The 21371-nt window shown below is 36.0% G+C and overlaps 1 protein-coding gene across 1 annotated transcript in view; it reads right to left on the bottom strand.

Annotated features, from left to right (window-relative positions):
* PTPRD (protein tyrosine phosphatase receptor type D) overlaps nucleotides 1-21371 on the bottom strand; it is a 1348716-nt gene that overhangs the window by 82521 nt on the left and 1244824 nt on the right. Inside the window, exons 30-33 of the mRNA XM_075138097.1 lie at nucleotides 15081-15290; nucleotides 11566-11726; nucleotides 6316-6330; nucleotides 3316-3428 (exon numbers count right to left, since the gene is read on the bottom strand). Coding sequence (XP_074994198.1) covers nucleotides 3316-3428; nucleotides 6316-6330; nucleotides 11566-11726; nucleotides 15081-15290 — 499 coding nt within the window. The remainder of the gene's footprint in view (nucleotides 1-3315; nucleotides 3429-6315; nucleotides 6331-11565; nucleotides 11727-15080; nucleotides 15291-21371) is intronic.

Below are 21371 nucleotides of genomic sequence, written 5' to 3'. Positions count from 1 at the left end.
TAGTGAAGAATGAAGTTTTGTTTTGACAGGACAAGAAAAAGTGAAAGGAAAGCAAGACATTTGTGGTGCTGGTAGTTTAGACTGTGGATTTTTACGACATCTTCATGCTAAATTGACAATTTTACGACAAGTACAACATAGTTGTGCCTAAATCATTGCCTAAATATCACCAAAGATGAAATATTGCTTTCCCGTAATTTCTTTCAAAAAGTTATGCCTATCCACCTGTATTGGGAGTATTTTGTACTTGTGGTTAGAAATTCAAATTTATCACAACAAGGGTTTTGCTTTCAAATTAGTTTGATAGTTATATCTGATCAGACCTTTCTTTACATAAAGTATATGATTGCTAGCATTTTTGGAAAGAGGCTGTTTAGAAATCTTTTGAAGTATTAAAGTTTATGACAACCCAGAATTTTATAGGAGTGTCTCATTCACCTCTCCCAGTGAAAACTGGCAATCTGGATATGCCAATGGAATTTAAAATTTTCTTCTCTAACACTTCTTCACATTATGGATTCATTACAAAGTTTTGTTTCCCCTCCCGCTGGAAGCAACTGGTATGCCTGGAAAGCTCCAAGTAAACTGTGGAGCTTTCATAATCTAAATAAATAAATCATCATAATAACGATGTCAAATCATCTATCCTGATGCAGATGTACTGACTTGGCTTACACTGATTATTAAAGTACCTTCACCACTCTGTCATTTATTTTATCTGTGGGCAATGTTCAGAAATGGTAACATCTTACAGAGTAGATAAGGCCTTCGTATGAGGGTCAGTAAAAGAAACCCAAACACATAACCACATCTCTCAGCTGCCTGCTTTGCCCCAGCAGTACCCTACTGCCTATTTCTGCTACCTGGTAGAAAATAAAAAACAGACATCTGAGAGTGAAAGAACAACAAAAACAACAAAACTGGTATCCTGAATGTACGGTCTTTCTGTAGTTTCTCTACATTTGTACTGAAAAGCTTTGTCTTGCATGTTATTTAACGATGTGTTATTGTGTGGAGTTGTATAAACATTCCAGCAGGATCTAAATATCTAAGTTAAATTCAGCCAGATTTTAATGACATGGTAGCCCTAATTGAAGTTAATGTGACTTAAGTGAGGTTCTGCTTTTACTGACACAAGAACTGTACCTTGACTTCACTGGGGCTAAGATTACATATTAGGAACATGTTAATTAGCAAGTGTTACACAGCAAGACAAATCTCCTGGGGTAGGAATTTTCTCCTTGATACTTGTTTGCATGCTGAGTAACATAATGGCCTGACCTGTGCCTAGGGGTCTTAGGTGGTACAATAGTAGGAAAAAAGATCGTAATTTGATTTCTGTACTATATTTTAAATAACAATTTTAATCTCCCATTTTGTGAAAAAGTTTACAGCAAAGAAAAAGACCACATAGTATAAATGGATTGTAGATGTTCTGCTCAACTAGCTTCACAGAAAACTTCAAACATCCCAGATAAACTATAGCACTGCAAGGAAAAGTACACTTCCACTCCTCTCCAGTTCTTTTCAGATAAATAAGGTGGAATTACAGTGTCTACAAGTGCCACAAATTCTGCCATTTCTTAATAACTTTACATTCTAAATGTAAATTTAGAATTAATTGCAGTAAATTAATTTTATATGTAAAGTTGTTAAGACTTGGCAGCATTTTTTTCTGCCCACATTTTATTTTAATTTATGGTGAATACTAAATGGATAGGTAAGACTCCACATCTAAATACATGGACAGCAGAAAATTATGCTTATATAAGGCTAGTTATTAAGCCATCCACTCTACTCAGTATATATCTGTAATACAGACAATGACTTGTTTTAGGCATAAACTAAACTTTAAGAACTGTAATTTTTCTCTTTATGTTTCAAAGACTTGAATGTATACTTCTATCTCTGTAACAACCTTTAAAACTTTGTATGAAAGTGCTGGATAACATACGAAACCTTTGCTCAGTAAGGATGAGTCTACATTAATATTGCAGTCTCAGAAGCACAACTGTGAATCAAAACTTTCAACCATTTCCATTTACTGCACTTATGTTCATATTGTAGAGAGGTCCCAGAGCATGTCAACAAGATTCTCATATTCAAATGAAACTGAACTAGAAGATGCACTCCTGAAACCCACCTAATTTGCCCCAGCTGCTAAAGAGCATTCAGAGTACTGGAACAGACTAAAAAAGCAAGGCTGGGGTAAAACTCAAGCCTCCAGTTTTCTACCTCTGCAATATGCATGCAGTGTGGATGTTGGGTCTTTAGCCCCAAATTCATTGCTCTGCAGATCCACTCCTTCTGGGGCAACACTATCTTAATACAGGCACTGTTTAGAAGATCAGAAATGAGATTTGCAAGTTCAGTTAACCCTTTTGTAATATTTAATATGTCAGCTTCTGCAGCTAATCTCTCAACTTCTCAAGTACTTAACTTCCTGCCTTTATAAGCTTAAATTCATGATTTTTTGTACTTAATGTAATAAATTTGACAAACACAAGGCTTAGGAAGATTCAGTAAGAAATTAGCATCAGACCGGGACTGTGTGCAATCATATTGTAATAGAAAACAAGTTTACTGGAATACATCATGATCAAAATGAAGCCAATTTAAAAAAAAAAAAATCCACTCATAAAAAGGTGGTAAAAAAATCAATACTATTTTAAGTATTTCTCTCTGGGTGTTTCTTGACTATCAAACCAAACAGCTTTAAGAAAACAATGTTTAATAAATAAAAGAAGTAAATAAAATATTTGGGAGTGTGTTGCTTCTAACTTCAGAACTACTGACTTGTTAATATCCTCCTTGACCCTGTCATATAGCCGGATTTTAAAAGACAAGACCATTTCTCGAGTTAGTATTTCTTTTCTGTATTGTACATTTGCAATGCAGCGAAACTTCCAATGATGTTAATGGGTTACCTGATAATGAAGTAGATAAGAGGAAAGCTTATTTACAAAGAAGCAGCTGTAAGAACATCGTTAATAAATAGAGGGATGTACATTTCCCAATAATCTTTTCTAGCATTGTTAGGTTTAATTTGAAATTTTAGCACATAAAACACATCCATACAACATATGTGACTTTGTGGTCTTCTTTACAGACTTTTAAATTTTGTTTCATGCAGGATTTTTCTTTAAATAAACAAATGACAGAATTATTTCCAAAACTAACAAAGAAATACATTGTGCAAAAACTCATAAGCAATCAAAATATATTTTTCTGAGCAACCAGTCTTTCTGTTCTGTAACAGCACCACTAATCAGTTTGTGATCACAGACCTCTCAGTGAGGTATTATTGTCTCTTACCCGGAGTTTGAAAATTAAGGCGTCGCAGCTCCACTGGGTCTGTGGGATGGTGAGAGGGGACCTCCTTGCTGTTGGGTATGCTGCTCTTTCTAGAATCAGATTCAGCCCTCTTCCTGCATGGAGAAGGTGAATACATGTAAACTTAAGATCAAGGTGTTAGCTTGACAAATAAAGGTGCCTGAGTGTTTACTCATCATATTCTAAAGGCGAGATGCTTATTTCCAAAAAAGTATTTGATCCAGTGCAAAGTTAAAATAATTAGGCATGATGGGTAGGGCAGTTAAAATTTGCAATGGCAAAATGAATCTAAATATAGTAATGTCAGAGGGAAAATAACCACATTCTGCCCTAGACTGATCCTCTAGATCACCATTCTAGGCACCCGAATAGTTAACTATTGTAAGATATAACATGAAACTTACAAAAATTCACACTATCTCCATTTTAAAAGCTAGCTAGTTGTATCTTTATTAAAAAGTAGCCAGCTCTTGAGCATCTAATTAAAAACGAACACGCCAGGTTATTATCATTGAATACTTCATATTTTATAAGCAGAGCTCTGTTTTGCTTATAAAAAATAACCTGCATTCTTTGGGTACTTTCAATATGTCAGAGAACAGGACAGAAGACACCTGTCCCAGAAGACACCTATTCCTTTCACTTTCTAGGAACTAATAAATCTGCTCTGTTGCCTCTCATCTCTGTAAGAACAGCACTACACAATCTTCATGCATCTGATCACACCTACATATTCAAGGCTCAGATTCTGTATGAATGTTTTGGATCAAATTAAGACTTTCACTGCAATTATACTACTCCTATCAATCTGTCCAAAACAAGCTGGGAAGGAAGGAAAGAAGGAAAGAAAGAATGAGAGAAAGAAAGAAAGAGAGAAAGAAAAAAGAGAGAAAGAAAGAAAGAAAAAGAAACAAAGAAGGAAGAAAAGAAAGAAAGAGAAAGAAAGAAAGAAAAAGAGAGAGAGAAAGAAAGAAAGAAAGAAAAAAGAAGGAAGGAAGGAAAGAAAGAAAGAAAGAAAAAGAAAGAAAAAGAGAGAGAAAGAGAGAGAGAAAAAAGAGAAAAGGAGAAAGAGGGAAAGAGAGAAGGAAAGAAGGAAAGAAAGAAAGAAGAAAGGAAGGAAGGAAGGAAGACAAAGAAAGAGAGAGAGAGAAAGAAAGAAAAGGAAAGAGAGAGAAAGAGAGAGAGAAAAAGAGAAAGAAAGGAAGAAAGAAAGAGAAAGAAAGGAACAAAGGAAGGAAGGAAGGAAGGAGGGAAGGAAGAAAGAAAGAGAAAGAAGGAGAGAAAGAAAGAGAGAAAGAGAGAAACAGAGAAACAGAGAAAAGAAGAAAGAAAGAAACTTGTGAATGCTTCCCTTTCTTTAGAGAGAAGCAGAGTCCACGTGTGTTCTGACTCTGTTTTGGTAAAACAGACTCCCATCATTTGAGAGTATCATTTTCTGACGCAAAACATCGAGAACTATGTTAAATGAAGAATATCTACCACTCTGCATTTTCATTCAGGAATCTGGAAATTTAATGCTTTAATTTGAAGTGGAATCCTTCTTCACTAGTCCTGTGTGAGTTCCTGAATGAAAATGCAAACTGGTTGATATTCTTCATGTAATATAAAATGAAGATGCAAACAGCGGCAAAGAGTTACTTTGTGAAAACAAAACTGACAGCAAAATCTTTTCCAGGTGTTCAATATTTTACCACTATTGTTGGGTTTTTTTCCTTTCTTTTTTTCTAATTTACTCACAATGTCACAATGCTAAATCTGTTATTATTCTGCTGGGATCCCCTCTTAAAAATGCTCCAGTTGACTTCTTGCTGTTCTTGAAATGATGAACACCTGGTGGCATTCATGAAAGGTGCATACAGCAAGATTTCAAAGACTATGCAAAGAAATCAAACAGCAACATCATTGCAGGAATTATTTGAAAGTTAGTAGTCCTATGATTTTAGGGGGCGGGGGGTGGGGAAAGGTTTTGCTGTAAAAACATTCCATCTGTTCTCTGGTAAATACCTTATCACATGTATTAACTTCTCTTTAGTGAAGTGATGAAGATTTAAATCTGATTCTTCTGTTTTCACTCTTTTTTTAAAAATTATTATGGAAAAGGAATTGAAATTCCCTTTTTACTTTTGATTTTGACTATCTCAAACTCCTATCACAGTAGCATAATGCCCTAATGTTCTTAAGTAAAGGTGTGTGATGCAGCTTTCAAGAAGTACTTTTATTTATATTTCCTTCTCCTGAAGTCTAGAGATCAGTGGAACTGCCCAGATACAAGCTTCATTTACTTTTTTTCCACTTGCAAGTCAGTATGGGGCAGCACAACTTCATATTAATCTACTAAAAGCACTAAAATCTCTTCTAATCCTATATCTGAATATTTTGAATACTTATAGAACAATACAATGGTTTATTATTTATTATTCTTCTCAGGATCGTTCTGGAGTTTTTGTATCTTTCGAGACTATACAAGACATCACAATTCTTTCAGATTATGCAATGGTTTTGAGACAGGTGGAAAAAAATCCACAAAGGACAAATGAGATCACCATATCATTTGCACTTGTAGAACTGTAAGTCAGCACTGAGTCTATGTGTATGGAACATTACGGAGATTTATTGCAGCTAACCCTTCCACCACAACCATGCATTCCTTCAACAGCTTTGGTTATAGCAAAGAACCACTGTTTTAACTTCATGAAAACACAAATAAAACCATATACACATTGTGTAGCAGTGTTGTCTCTTGAAAATGTACCTCATGGAGACACAAAAAAAGCAGTGAAACTTGGCTGCGTATGTTACATTACTTTTCAGTGCTGTAAACAACATAACAAATCTTTCAGTTGCCTTCATATTAATAGATTACTGTCTACATTCACTTAGATTGACAGACGCTTTGTCTTAGATCATTATCATGGTAACTTTTTTTCTGTTTTTTTCTCCTTTTCTGGATTAAGCAATGAGTGATTAGTTTTCACTTCTCACCTGTCAGGTTTACTGCTCCATTTTAATGCAGCAAAGAGGGGAGAAAAGGTGAAATGTTAGTTGACCAGCAGCAAACAGGGTAAGCACGACAACAGGAGATGTAAGAAACGTTGACTTTCAGTAAAGATACGTAACTAAACCAAATTAAGAAATGACAATTCATCAAAATATTTAATACTTGGGAATCATAGAATGAATGAAGAACACAAGGTGAAGTCCAAAGAGAATCTTCTTCTGCTGAAAAACCCATCTCTTTTAGACATCATCTGCAAAGTGGTGCCACCTCAAATTTTAGCCAGTGAGATACTAGAGAATGGGTGTTTAATTTGAGCTATCAAAGTAATGTTAACATTACATTGACAAATGACATCTCACTAGGATGTAGTTCCCTCTTACATTCTAGAGAGAAGAGAGATGACAAGAGGGAGGAGAGGAAAGATGAAAGTGGAGAGCAGAGAAGAAAGGGAAGGAGAGAAAGGGAGAAGAGGGAAAGAAAGGCAAGCGAAGAACAAGGTTAAATACATGTACTAAATTAAAAAAAAAGAAAAAAGAAAATTTTAAAAAGTATTTTACAAAACCAGGTAATAAGATGGCAGGAAAATTTTAACAGTATCCTGAAAAGTAAGGTAAGCATAAATCTTTCTCCAATGAGTATTAGATACCTTTTTAGATTTAGAAGGGATATCACATACTTGAGGTCTACAGTGATCTATACAGATCTGTAATGATCTATGATCTATAAAGATCAGCTAAACAGGGAAAATCATTATCTCCCACAACAGGTTCTACTATAAGCACACTGTAAATACAGTGTTTGTCTATCTTTCTGTCTGTCTGTTTATCATAATAAATAGGGGTTCTACAAACTTTTAATAGCCTGGAGTCTGCAATGACCAGATTACTCACATGTTATGAAAAAGTCTTTACAGAACCCTTCATCATGACTTAAGATTCCCCCATTTTCATTTCTGTGCATTTTTTAACATCTGTTTTTCCCCTTATAAGCATGTTTCTTCTTACAGCTCAAGATTCAGCAGGTGACCTGCAGGTCGAGGGAGGTGATTCTGCCCCTCTACTCCACACTGGTGAAACCCCACCTGGAGTACTGTGTCCAGCTCTGGAGTCCTCAGCACAAGAAAGACATGGACCTGTTGGAGCAGGTCCAGAGGAGGGCCACAAAAATGGTCCATTCAGGGGGATGGAATGCCTCTCCTATGAGGAAAGACTGAGAGAGTTGGGGTTGTTTAACCTGGAGAAGAGAAGGCTCCAGGGAGACCTTATTGTGGCCTTTCAATACTCAAAGGGGGTTTATAAGAAAGATGGGGAGAGACTTTTTAGCAGGGCCTGTTGCGATAGGACAAGCAGTAATGGTTTTAAACTAAAAGAGGGTAGATTCAGACTAGATTTTTTTTAGGAAGAAATTTTTTACTACAAGAGTGGTGAAACACGGGAACAGGCTGCCTAGAGAGGTGGTAGATGGCCCATCCCTGGAAACATTCAAGGTCAGGTTGGATGCGGCTCTGAGCAACCTGATCTAGTTGAAGATGTCCCTGCTTCTTGCATGGAGGTTGAACTAGATGACCTTTAAAGGTCCCTTCCAACCCAAACTATTCCGTGATTCTATGATTCTATGATTAAGAGCGCCAAAGTTCACTGTGTTTAAAAGATTCAAGCTTAGGCTCCTGTCTTCTGAACCAAATAAAAAAGCTGCACTTTGTAAGAGCAAACAACACAAAGGCTGTCAAGATGGCTTTCATTTCTTTTCCCTACAAATGGAAACCCACTCCACAAACAAACCTGACTCTAGAAAGATCTAGAATGAGGAGCATTTTGCTCTTCGTCAGTGAAAGGCTGGAATAGCCACATAAATTCATATGTTGAAAAAAAAAAAAAGGGATGAAAGGATGCTTCAGGGGGACATGCACTTTCTTTCTAGTTTGTCAGTTTCTGAAATACACTGAATAATTCCTAGAGCTCTTTAACATTCACTAACTGGGTTCCTAACCGTCTGAATCCTGTGTAACTGAACATGTATCACACATTCAAAAGCGAGTCAAAAGGATTTACTGTAGGTTTGCCTAAGCTGCAGGTTGTAGCAGGGTAGTGCTTTATCAAAAACATCTTGAGGTATAAACTGCGACTCAAACAGCCCTCATAATGCCTCTAGGGGAGACAGCCTGCACCATCTTTATATGTAGGTAAATGTTTGCCTTTGTTCGAGATTTTGGGTATAAATCTTACTATGCTGTATATTTCACTCCATGTTTGAACTAACAAAAATTTTATTTTCTTGCGGGCAAGAATATGACCAAAAAGAAAGTGATGTTTAGTTTATTTACTTTGATCCCTAAATTTGATTGTTTAGATTTAAGTCCAATAGATTGAAGATCTGCTCCAAAATAATTCTCTCCCTTCACTATGACTGTAGGGTGGTATCACTGCTGCAATGACAAAGAACACTGAACTGGTCACTGGCCAAGTCAGATCCGTTTGCCAAGATATCAACTCCAGAAACACAGGAAATTCAACTGCAACTCAGGAAAAAATCATTTTTACTTCGAGGATATTTGAACACTACAACAGGTTGCCCAGAGAGGTTGTGGAGTTTCCATTCTTGCGACATGCTGAAAATTGCCTGGACATGCCTCCGAGCAACCTACTGTAGCTGGCCATGCTCTGAGCAGGGCTGGGACGGGACAATCTCCAGAGGTGTGACCTTTTGGTTCTGTGAAATCTGTGAGCTCTTCTGCACACAGTACATTAATTGGCCTCAATTGTGTTGGATATTATATTGCAGCTATATCTGATGACAACAAAGGGTACTCATCAGCATTTTCCCCATCTATTACTGTTAAGTACTAAGCTGCAATGACCTTTTGGCTATATTCTAATATAAAAATCTTTCTATGCAGTATCTTTGCTTTCAGATTTTAAGAAGAATAAATGCACAGGCAATAACCTTTATACAAACTGACCAACAAATAACAAAAGGGTCAAACATGCACTCCTAGTCTTTGGGACAGTTAAATATGCTTCACACCAGGCCACGCAACTTATCCACACTATCTGTGGTAGCATCTGTTTTAAAGGAAGGCAAGACTTCTCCCATTAAAATGATTCTTTTAGAAACCGCAGTCTCATCCTTTCTCTATGACTGAAATTAAAAAGTAAAAGTAGTATTGTAAATCATGAGATTAGAGGTCCAAATTGTTCATAAAGGCTTCTGTAGACAAAGGGAATTAAGCATAGTTGACCATTATTTGAGTTACTACGCTTCGCACTTCAAAAGACATGATCATTTCCCAGTCATCGTCTTCCCACTGTGCATCCTTCAACATCATCTTCCCCTTTTTAATATTTTTCACAATCATTTTCATGTATTAGGCAGATGTCCTCTATCCTTTGTTTTCTTCTCTCCTTATCATACCTGTTGCACTTATGCCCCAATATATTCCAGAAATACACTTATAAAATTTCCTGTAACCATAAAAATGTCTTGTTTTCCCACTTTTTATTGCATGTTATTACCATGTCCAACTCCTGTAGCCACAGTATTCCCTTTAACAGAGTTAACTCAGAAATTAAATTTCACTGTTTTCTCAAAGCACTATGCTAAATATCCCTACAGTCCTGCCTGTTATTGCTGTTCTACAGATAGCAAAGCTATCAAACGCTAGCTGTTAGCTTGCAACCAGGTTGCATACTTTAGAAAAAAAAAATATCCAATTATATATTACTTTTTTTACACAAATGAAAATTTCACAGAGGACCACAAACGCGTAAAACTGTAGTCATAATTTCTCAGGTTGTTTTTACAGTTCCATAAATGTAATCAATATTTCCAGAAGCAATTATACATCTGCTTTATATGCCATTGTTTGGATTTCTTTTGTAGTATGGGAGAAGTTTTACTTTTAATACTCCAAAATAATCAGAAGAAGGGAGTATGTCATTTTTAGCACATCTCTAATGACCAGTTTTTGAAATGACAGACAGATAGACACAAACATAGGTTCACTGGTTATGAACCAATGAGATAGGCTGAGACAGTAGACACTAATAGAAACCTTCAGGAGATATAGTATCTGCAAGCAATACCATGTATTATGCTACTGTATGATTACAGCCCTGAGGAACATTCTATAAATGTATATCTCTTTGGAATCCAAAGCTAAGGTTAACCCCAGACTGTTTTTTTACTGCTGAACAGAGAATTCTCTTTCCAAAACCTGAAGCCAGCTCTCTACATGCAACTTCAAAGGTATTTGACTGGAGACACTTAGGGTGGGAAGAGCATAGAGGGTGGCAGAATTTAAATTCTGCAGGTGATAGCATCATAGCTATTAGTTTTAGAAGACATACTCCATTTAATGAAATTAATCCTAGTGCGCCCCCAACCCCCCCCCCCCAACAATGTCACAGCATCTTTATAGTATTCCCCAACTATATTTTACCCATATATTTGAAAAATGTATTAGGAACAAAATCTAAACATTGAAATAAACTTTGTGGGTTTGATTCTTTGGTTTTGATTTATTATCTTGACCCCTGTGAACTCATTTACATTGTAAAAGGCTGCTATGTATAAATTAAGGCATCATACACAGTTTTCATCTAGTATGTTGTAAGGCAGAGGCAAGTCCTTTGTGTAATAGCAAACCTACATCTGTGTCATAGACAGTGAAAGAAGAATAAGTGAAGTTTGATCTCATTGCAAGATCAGTAGAAAACAGCTACTGATGTTTCTTTAATCTCTCAATTCAGAGCCTCAAATTCATATCGATACAGAGCCAAATTGAGGCCAACTGTCAAAAGTAAAACCTCAAATTACTTGAGTGGAGATGAAAATCATGTTTAACATCAAGCTGAATGTAACCCCTAATGTATTACTATTACACATCTAAAAATAAGTTTTAAAAAGTCAAATGTGCGAATTCCATACATATTTATATGCAAGCACATATTTTCTTCACAAACATATGCAAAGTGGGAAAAACATTTAAATGCAGAAATGTTAATAGAGTGTCATCAGCAGAAAAATGTACCCGCATACCTGTAATTATTGGAAACTTTCAGTCAATCTACTAAAATTTCTGCAGTGTTCTGCAAACCATTAATAAATACAGAAATATCCTAAAGCAATGACAGTTACTACCATAGTACAAAAAATATCGTGTGGAACAGTATTATAAAATGGCCAATATATCAGAAAGTTACATACCTGGTAAGAAAACTAAAAGGTATACTTACCTTTTATAAAGAAGTATAGCAATAACAATACAGATGATAAACACCACTGCAAGAACTGGTCCAACAACCCAAATTAAGCCTTCTTCCTCATCTGTAATTGGTTGGGGATCAAGATCCATCGAGACAACAGGATCAGAATATGGGCTGGTTGCATACATGGTCTATACAAATAAAATACATCTTACTTAATGATAAAGGAGTGCATTTAAAATATTAACTATCCTAGATCTAAAATAAATCTATACAAGATAATGATGCAATGAACATAGCAATGCAAAAATGCTATTTTTCTTCAAGCCAGGCAATATATAAACTTGCAAACTGAATGGTGTGTTGTTATTACTATCTTTATTTTGTGCTCCACAGATTAGCAGTGATCAGCAGACAAATGAGGTAACACAGCCCTTCACAGAACGCTTTGCAACTAAAGCAGAGAATAAGAAAATGAAGTATTAGGAAACTGAGGAATATAACCCATCAGTTACTCATTTTTGGATTTTGTTTTAGTTTCATATTGGCTTAACACTATTTCTTCCTGCAAGATATGAAAGGATACTTCTGAAAGAATGAGAGTACTACAGGGAAAAATAAAGGGGACTGAATGTAGGAGGTTCCTAGAAAAGGAATGTATGGCAATAGTACGGTGCATTTTGATCAGTCAAAAACTGTCTGACGAACAGAGTGTTCTTACATAAGATGGAGACAACTTGAATTTAAGACTGAAAAACAAGGGAAGCCACCATAGAATATGAAGGGAAGCTAAATACTCAAAGTCTTTCTTACAGATGGAACTGGAATTATGAACTAATAGAGGCCATTGAAAATCTTTGCCTTACTGGATGGTGTAAAGCCGGCTGGCCTAGGATAAGACCTGTGATAAGAAAATAATAACTTTTTTTAATTATGGTCTCACCTGAGATGTCTGATCTATGGCTGAGTGCAGAGTTAAAATTACAGACAGGAGAGGCTGAGGAGCCAGCCTGCTAAAATTGGATCATGTAAAGAACTCTGAGCTACAGTAAAGTCAGAAGTAGAGAATGGTTTGTACTTATTTCTTGTCCTTGCTGGAGTGTCTCCACCAGCACTAAACTAGGATTTGAACTACCACTCCTGCAAAGGACTTAAAAATGTGATCCAGCAGTACATCAGGAATGCCAGCTAAGATAGAATAAGATAACCAGGAGAAAAGATTAGTTTCCATTTACCATGTTTGCACTGTATTCTGAAAGATGCCCTATGCCAGGAGAAGTGTTATCAAAGGAGACGTGGTTTTTTACACTTCATTCGGCCTCATTTTGGGCTCTGGGCTATGACAGTGTCTGGGTTTAAGGTTAGAGATAGGACTAGGACCAGCAAAGCTGAGGCACTTATACTAGCTGGTACTGAGCTAGTACCCATGCCAACGATGTCCAGTTATGTTATGCTCTTTTACTAAACCTGGCACCAAATGTTTTTAAAGTCTGTGATTGCCGTTTAGAAACAGGGGAGTCTCCATGTTCCATTCCTGAAACACCTGAACTGACTGAGTTTTTTTTCCCAACTTCAATATTCTTAAAAGATAGAAAAAAGCCCATTGCTACAGTAACAAACTCTTTATATTTAGTGTCTTCCTTTGGAACAGGCAGAAAAAATGCGTGGAAAGGGATACAGAGGGGTACTGAGGGATAACAGCATGAGCATTTACTACCTGTTATCCAATAAATAGGATTTTGCTTTTAATTTTCAACCTACCTGTATTAATGCCTAATTTAAACTCATTTATTATTTTGCCAAATTTATCTATTGTTTTTTTCCTTCCTCTTGATAACATGCTTAACGTATTTATAGACTATAATTATGAGCTCTCTCAGCTTCTATTTTACTAAGTTAAACAAATTCAGATGTCCCCATGCCCTTTTGTAAAGCAAGTTCTCCATTCTCCCAATCAACAGAGAAATTTTATGTTCTCTGAAGGAGAAACCTTATGTAAAAAGTATTTTGAATATCAGGAAAAACATCCCTCACAAGTTACAACTCATACACCAGTAGGATCTATAGTCCTAGAAGAAAACCAGCTATATTGAGAGCAGATATACTGGACCATTGGGAGTGGAATTTCACTCACCCTTACAAACTCTTCATTCTCTATGACTACCTCATGCTATTTAATCACATAGATATTTCAGATGGCATGCTAAACCACATACTGTCCATATTGTAAGTTTAGTAATGCCTTTTGAAATCTTCAGCAGCAGACCCCTGGATATATTTTGCCATACCAGCCTTTTCAGCTGTAAATTTACAATCCTATTTATTCCTGCTTTTTCATCCTGGTTTCTCTCTAACAAAGTAATAACCTTAGGGTTATATGAAATGACCAATGCCTTAATTAATATAAAAAAAAAAGAAAAAGAAACAGGACTTTGTATCGAATAGATCAATTTTAGTACAGGTGAATTCTGACACACAGATTTTCGGCCATCTAACTTTATAGCCAAAAGCTGTCTACTTTGTCCAGGTTGAATCTTTCTGACGCAGCACCTTCAGAATTCTCTGTCTACTGTCAAAAAGTGAAAGGGGAACTTTCGATTTATGTTAGAGCTTCCAGGAGGCACTTACTTTATTTTCAAATGAAGCTATGTATCCGAAAGTATTCAGATTGAAACTACTTCCTCATTGTGTCTAAGTAGGCAAATTCTGTTAACATGAAGAAAGCAATTGTAAGGTTACACACTGGAAGCATTTGACTAGAATTCAGATTATTGGTGTGGCAGTTTCAAGTGGTTGAGCCAGCAAATGTATCTGTCAGATTTAGGTACCAATTAGAAAGATACATAATAACTGTATGTTAAAATGTTAATGTGTATTGCAACTTCTTTCAACAGTCCCATTTCTGTCTTTTTTTTTTTTTTTTACTATATTACATGCAGTAAATCAACTCAAGCATAAAGGGACATAACTATAAGATAAATTACATAAAGAGGAATGACAGCTCATTATTTAGCTCACCTCAGGAATTTTCCTTATTATTGAATTATTTTCTAAATTTCTAACAATTCACTGATAAAGTTGTTAGGGAATAACTGTAATGAAAGAGGCTAGCTGTGCATGTCTCTGATTCAATGGATCGTTCCAAGAATCCTGTGTCTCCAACATCACTATTCAATGGTAGTATTAAGGCAAGAGAGGAACTCTTTTTAAAATACATTGGGAAAGATGCTGCTGTGAAGTTCATGCCTCAGAACCTGTGTCAATGATCTCAAATAGCAGAGCATGTAATTTGCGAAGGATCACAACACAGCTAATAAAAGGTGACCCTTAGGTTTCAGTTACACACAGAAGTAACACATAAAGATGCAAGAAAATAGAAAAGTTCAAGGAATTAATTGGAACTAAGCAAGGAAACACTCACTTTAGAGATGCTCTGAAACCTATTGTAAAAAAAATAGCTTTTGGGAAGTGGAGTAAGCATTGAAAAAATGTTTTCATGATTGTAGAAAGCTAATTTTGGGATTGAAAAATATTAACTAACTTACAGATTCTGAGTGCTCCATTACAGCCAACACAAAGAAGACGTATTCTTGACCACTCTGCAGTTGCTTATTCTCAAAGCCACCGTAATGCTTCTTATCCCCCAACGTGAACTCCGTAGGAAGAACTTCAAAGTGAGCTGCAATATATGGCTTTAATTCAACTTCTCTCCCAAGACGAATGCTTCTGCGTTTCCTAGCTATCTCCTTAAGCAGCTTTAGAATGAAGGAAGGGGAAAGAGAGAGAGAGAGAAAGCAAGAACAGAAAGATAACTGTAAACAATTTTAATGTAAATTATTGACAATGTAATGAGAACATTTAATGCAGGACCAGGTACCACAAAAATACAATTTATCCACGTTTCATGGGGCGTGTCAGTATCACTAAATCAGTTCTTGCAAAGTCTTCCAATTTCTTGTCATCCTTGTTAAGATAAGATACTAGGTAGCAATTGCACTGCCCAGATTACAAACATAAAACAATTAGATCAATTCTCAGTGTTTGATATTGTTGTCTCTGGGAGGGCTGGGGGGAAAGCTAATAAGGCAACATATCTTCTCTGAGGACACACATATACACACATCTTATTACACATTGTATATGTGTGTGTGTGTATGTATATATATATATGTGTGAAGTCAGTCATAGAACAGAATTATAGAATCATTTATGTTGGAAAAACCCTTTAAGATCATCGAGTCCAACTGTTAATCTAACACTGCCAAGTCCACCACTAAACCATGTCCCTAAGCTCCACATCTACACCTCTTTTAAATACCCACAGGGATGGTGACTCAACCACTTCTCTGGGCAGCCTGTTCCAATGCTTGACAACCCTTTTGGTGAAGAAATTTTTCCTAATATCCAATCCAAACCTGCCCTGACAAAACTTGAGGCCATTTCCTCTTGTCCTATTGCTTGTTACTTGGGAGAAGAGATGACACCCACCTCGCTACAACCTCCTTTCAGGTAGTTGTAGAGAGCGATAAGGTCTCCCCTCAGCCTCCTTTTTTCCAGGCTAAACAACCCCAGTTCCCTCAGCCGCTCCTCATAAGACTTGTTCTCCAGACCCTCCACCTGCTTTGTTGCCCTTCTCTGGACACGCTCCAGCACCTCAATGTCCTTCTTGTAGTGAGGGGCCCAAAACTGAACACAGTATTCGAGGTGTGGCCTCACCAGTGCCGAGTTCAAAGGGAGAATCACATTCCTAATGCACAATATTTTCTCCCGCCCTATGAATATGCAAGGTACTTTCTTATCTCCTGTTTGATACAACAAAACTTAGTAAGTCATATGATGTAATTATTTAAAAACCAGGAAAAAAAATACAAAATTGAAAAAAAAAAACCAAGATTTGAAAATCAATTTATATTTACTATTTTTAACTTTTTCTGGTAACTCTGAAATACAAAAAATTCAATACTAAGTAGCTATGAACAGCTATTTTTTTTTTTTCTCTCTAAATGAGGACTACCAAGCATTCTGGCAATATTAAATTCCTGAACATCTCAGGGAAAAGAGTGCTTTCCAATGTACTTCACAAACAGTAAAGGAAGTGCAGAAGAGTTTATAGGAGTGATTTGTAAACATATCTTCCATCCCAAACCTGAAATTGATGGCCATTTTATTTGTACAAAATCACCAAAAGTCATGTTCTTCATGGTTTGTACAACATGTGTGTACAACACAATAGATTGGTGATAGGAATCAATAACAGGACCTATGTATCCTAAGACAACTTTCCTACTGCTAGACTAGAAAATATTATTTACCACCCTACCATACACAACCCACACTTCAGATTTTAACTGCCTAATTTGACTTTCAAAATGTAACTTTTCCTTGTTTCATAAAACATTTCTTTTGATGAACAAAGCCAAAATTTACATCAGCACATGTACGAGAAAATTAGATGCTAGGCTCAAACTTGTAAATCCTATACTAACTAATGAAGGAACTTAAGCTTAGCTGGTATAAGCCATTGATGAATTACTTATTAAATCAGACAAATGCTTATTCAATATCTTTTATGACTTTAGATATATTGGCATTCAACAAATATTAATCTGATTTGATTACAAGGAGCCTGAACTTTTCCTGGCTGGTAAGTGATGATTTCTAAAGCCTCTTTATGGTTCCCCTCGTTTTTCGCTTATGAAACTTATTCAATGTTATGTAGTGTCAGACTGCAAACATAAATTGTTCCAAGGTCACAGATTTGTTTTAGGCTTTTCAGCACACAAACAGTGCTAATACGATAGATTATCACAAACGTCTTTGCTAGGAGGAGGAGACAAATCTCCAGATCTAGATAGAGATCAATAAAAAAAGAAATTAAAATCTAATCTTCACTATATATTTTCATTTTAAAGAACATGTTTAGTCAGGGAAGCTCTCTTGCTTCAGCCTCTTCTTCACTGTTAGGCCTCAGCTAGCTAGCACATCTTTTCTTGCCTTCCCCACATGGGATCTTATATTTTGCAATTACACAATTAACAATTCCGATGCATGTAAAACAATCTACTATTCACGCTGTTTGTGAGACGGAAACTTTTAATACTGATTACTCTAACATCCCTTCTAACTGAAGTACATATTTCAAACACAGGCTGCAAATAGACATGGAAGCAACCTGTACTACTTGGATGCAAACTTCCTTAGCACTGAGGGCATTTGGATGTTACTCCTTTGACGATCTATACAGTCAACTGCTTTCCAGCTCTAAGGCTGAGTCTGTTCTCTGTTGCAGAGATTTTCCATTCATTTAACTCTATCAATTTCCATGCTCCAACACAAAAGCTGGTACACTGCAATGGATCCCCTGAGCAAAAAAGAACTGGCCATAATTTGAGACTAGAAATCATTATTCATTATTCAAGGACTATTACAATCAGAAGTCCATATTTCTCTTTCATTCTTCCCAAACAGTTTAATGAGCAGCTAGAGTAAATTTGCATGGTATAAAAATGAGAGCAGTAGAGAACTGTAATATTAAGAAGATTTCTATTTAGCTGCTTTATTGAAGGTGACTCTCACATCTGTTGGTAGCTTCCTATGCCCTGGGTAGAGTTACTGAGGGCAGAACATGAGGCAGAGAATAATCAAAGTTTGTTCCAGGTTGCTTCAGCCCTTATAAGATCTGCTGAGGGAAGCACTCTGTGAAAAGTTTGTATCCATATGAAGCCATCTTTTATAAAGATAATAACAGCTATGCAGAGTGCTGAGCACTGACTATTCTGAAGTCTCTGCCATGGTCTACAAAGGTAGATATTCAGGTAATAACAATGTGATATGTATACTAACTGGAAGTCAGGAGCTGTAAGAACTGCAGTACAAGGAGAAGTACATGGCTTGAGCCATCCCTGAAGATAACTGATATTTTCATTTATGGGTATGGTTTCCACTTGAATTTAAAGTTATTTGTGTGACTACCTCAAATGAATTCTTTATCGTATGTTTCCAGATTACACCATATTTACAATTTAGATTTTAAATAACTCATAATAAAATGTCAAAACACTGCAAGAGTACTGCAATCAAAATTAGCTTGAGATTGAAAGGGGAAGAAAAATGTTTGATCTTAATTATTCCTTGCATTTGAATTAGTAACATAAAATGCATATATTTAACAGATAGCAATGCTGAAGTACTGTATTACAGTGGGTGAAGTGATCAGAAACTGAGTTTTGGCTATGAATGCCAGAAGTTAATTAGCCTGAGTCAAACAAAATGCGTTCAACTTTTCCAAAGGTGGTTATTCATCACATAAGGCCAGTTAAAATTAGGTATCTTTGTGTGTAGCTAAAAATTTTGTCTGTGACATTGATTACACATGACTGAATAGACCTCAGGTGAACCTCTGGCCTCATTCATGTTTCATGTATAAATGGGGTTGTTGCCAAATATCATTACTTGCACATATATCTCCTGTTGTACTTTATATCAGGATTTCAACAAATTTACTGAATTGATTTAAGACTTACCATGCGGGTTTTTATTAAGGTTTTATTGCTTACAAATCTAAAATAATCCTACTAGGTAATTCTTACTGCAAATCATGATATTTTGTTTATATTTCATTTATTTGCATGGCATATCTATTTAAAGTCACTAGATCTCGTGGTACTCAAAATAAAATGAAATTCTGAGTTAATGAAAAAGGATTGTATCTCTAATAACTATTATTTTCAGATACAGAATATCTAGTCCATTGTCTGCTCTAAGATTCTGCATCTCTCTTAGTTTCTTTCAGAATTGAGATTCAAGGAACCAGGAAGATTAGGTAACTACGATAAGGCTGGAGAGTCTTTTGGACTGGTCAGTTATGTATGGGAGTTAACACTCCAGGGTAGCGTTTTCAGCAAATACTTTTCTTCTGACAATTTACGCAAAGTATTTGGAACATACTTCGGAAAATCTATTGCCTGACCCTTTCTGATACTAGCCAGATATCTGAGACTGTACTAAAAAAAGATATGCGCAAGTATCTTCACTTGACCTTTAGGAACTATTTGCTCACAGAGTAGTGTGGTTAGTTTTTGTGGTTTTTTTTTCCGAATTTATTTATTGTGCCACCGCTTTCACATGTTTGTCAGGAATGGTACACCTAATAACAATATACATATATTTTCTAAAGCTGGAAGTAAAACAGCCTTTTAAGTAAGAGAAACTGGATGATTTCACATGAAATACAGTTGCTGCCTGCTTTTGATTTTTTCCCTACTCAGTACTTACTATATGTATTGCTGGCAATTGTAAAAGATACATCAAGGGATCAGAAATAATTTTCTTTTTCCAGTCAATGCATATCTTATTTCTTCCACCATTAATTCTACAATGTGGTCTCAATTATATCAGTAGAAGTGGGAAACAACCCATCCTGACCCAAATATTTCTGAATTAATAAATGCTCTTTATCAATCTGTTATACAGATTAATGCACTGCAACTTTCAGGATGATTAAAACGACCCTTTGTTATGGGAATCAAGCAGGACCGTAGAATTTAATTGCCAAAAAGTTCAATGTCATCTGCACCTATCCTTTAATCTGTTAATGCTGCTGAATGTGACTACAGTCTTTGGATTTTAAAAGTGGGTGGTAATATTTAAACAATTTTCCATTATTGTATGGGTCTTGCTGTCAGAGTTTTACTGTTTAACTGTATTTGATGTCACCTAGGACTATGATCATGAGCTGATAGCATTTACGATCCAAGTTCTTTTAAAGGGAAGAAGTTAATAGATCAAAGCAAGTCACTGCTGCAATTGAATCAAATGAGATGATCACATAAATGAAACTGGTCAAGAGGAAACACAGGCTTCAATCAGTCAGTCAGCAGTAATGAAAACCATGCCTTCCTTTGAACAGTTGTTTTTAATCTTCTGATTAAGGATTCTCCTGGTGCTGTACATATTCTTCTTTGCCGTTTCTGATCAGAAAATAGACTAAAGACTGAAAGACCTCTGTTTATATTTTGAAAGCTTTCTACAGCAGTGTTAGTTTGGTCTTTATTTTCCTTACATTTTGTGCAAACATTGAAATTTATATCATTTTGTCGGTTGGAGGAGGGAAAAAAGCCTTGTGATTGCTCGCAGGTGATCATTACTACAGAGATTGTATTACAGGGAAGCATATGGTGAAGCATCTCTGTAACATAAAACTCTTGAATCCACCAAAAGAAAATGGAAAAATAGACAGGATCCAGTCAAAAGATCACTAAATCAGGAGTAAAGAAACTGACTTTGATTTCTGGTCTTTGAATTGCAGAGATATTACACGTACAAATTACCATAGCATCTGAATGAGATCTAATATCCTAGCGAGATACAACAATAACAATAACACCACCACCACCTGTCTTTTGTACAGGGCTTTCATATGGGGCTCTCAAAAGAGCTTTACAATGTAAATATTAGTATTATTCCAAATTTACAGATTGAAAGAAAAAACACAAACTCGCATGAGCTATATTGTCCTTCAGTAAAACAGAAGACAGGACTGAATGCTGACACTATACTTCCTGGAATTATTATTGTGTCAATAACATAATGAATTGATTTCTAGTGTTACTGGGCTTATTCCTAAAATGAAAGTACTTCCACACTTTGGGTTAATGTCATTTATAGTGTCGAATGATGACAAAATGTTGCTCTTTCCTACTTCATTCCTTTATTTCTGAGCACAAACTGTCAGTAGAACGGAGACTACTGTAAAAGTTTTCTAACCAGAAGCATTACAGTATGTGAGAATCAGGTAAAAACATCGCAAGAAGGTCAAATGTTAAATTGCAGTGCAA

Source organism: Calonectris borealis, chromosome Z (assembly GCF_964195595.1).
Source record: "Calonectris borealis chromosome Z, bCalBor7.hap1.2, whole genome shotgun sequence".
Lineage (NCBI taxonomy): Eukaryota > Metazoa > Chordata > Aves > Procellariiformes > Procellariidae > Calonectris > Calonectris borealis.
The sequence above is the reverse complement of the archived record's forward strand: the minus strand, read 5'-3'. Positions and strand labels throughout refer to the sequence as shown.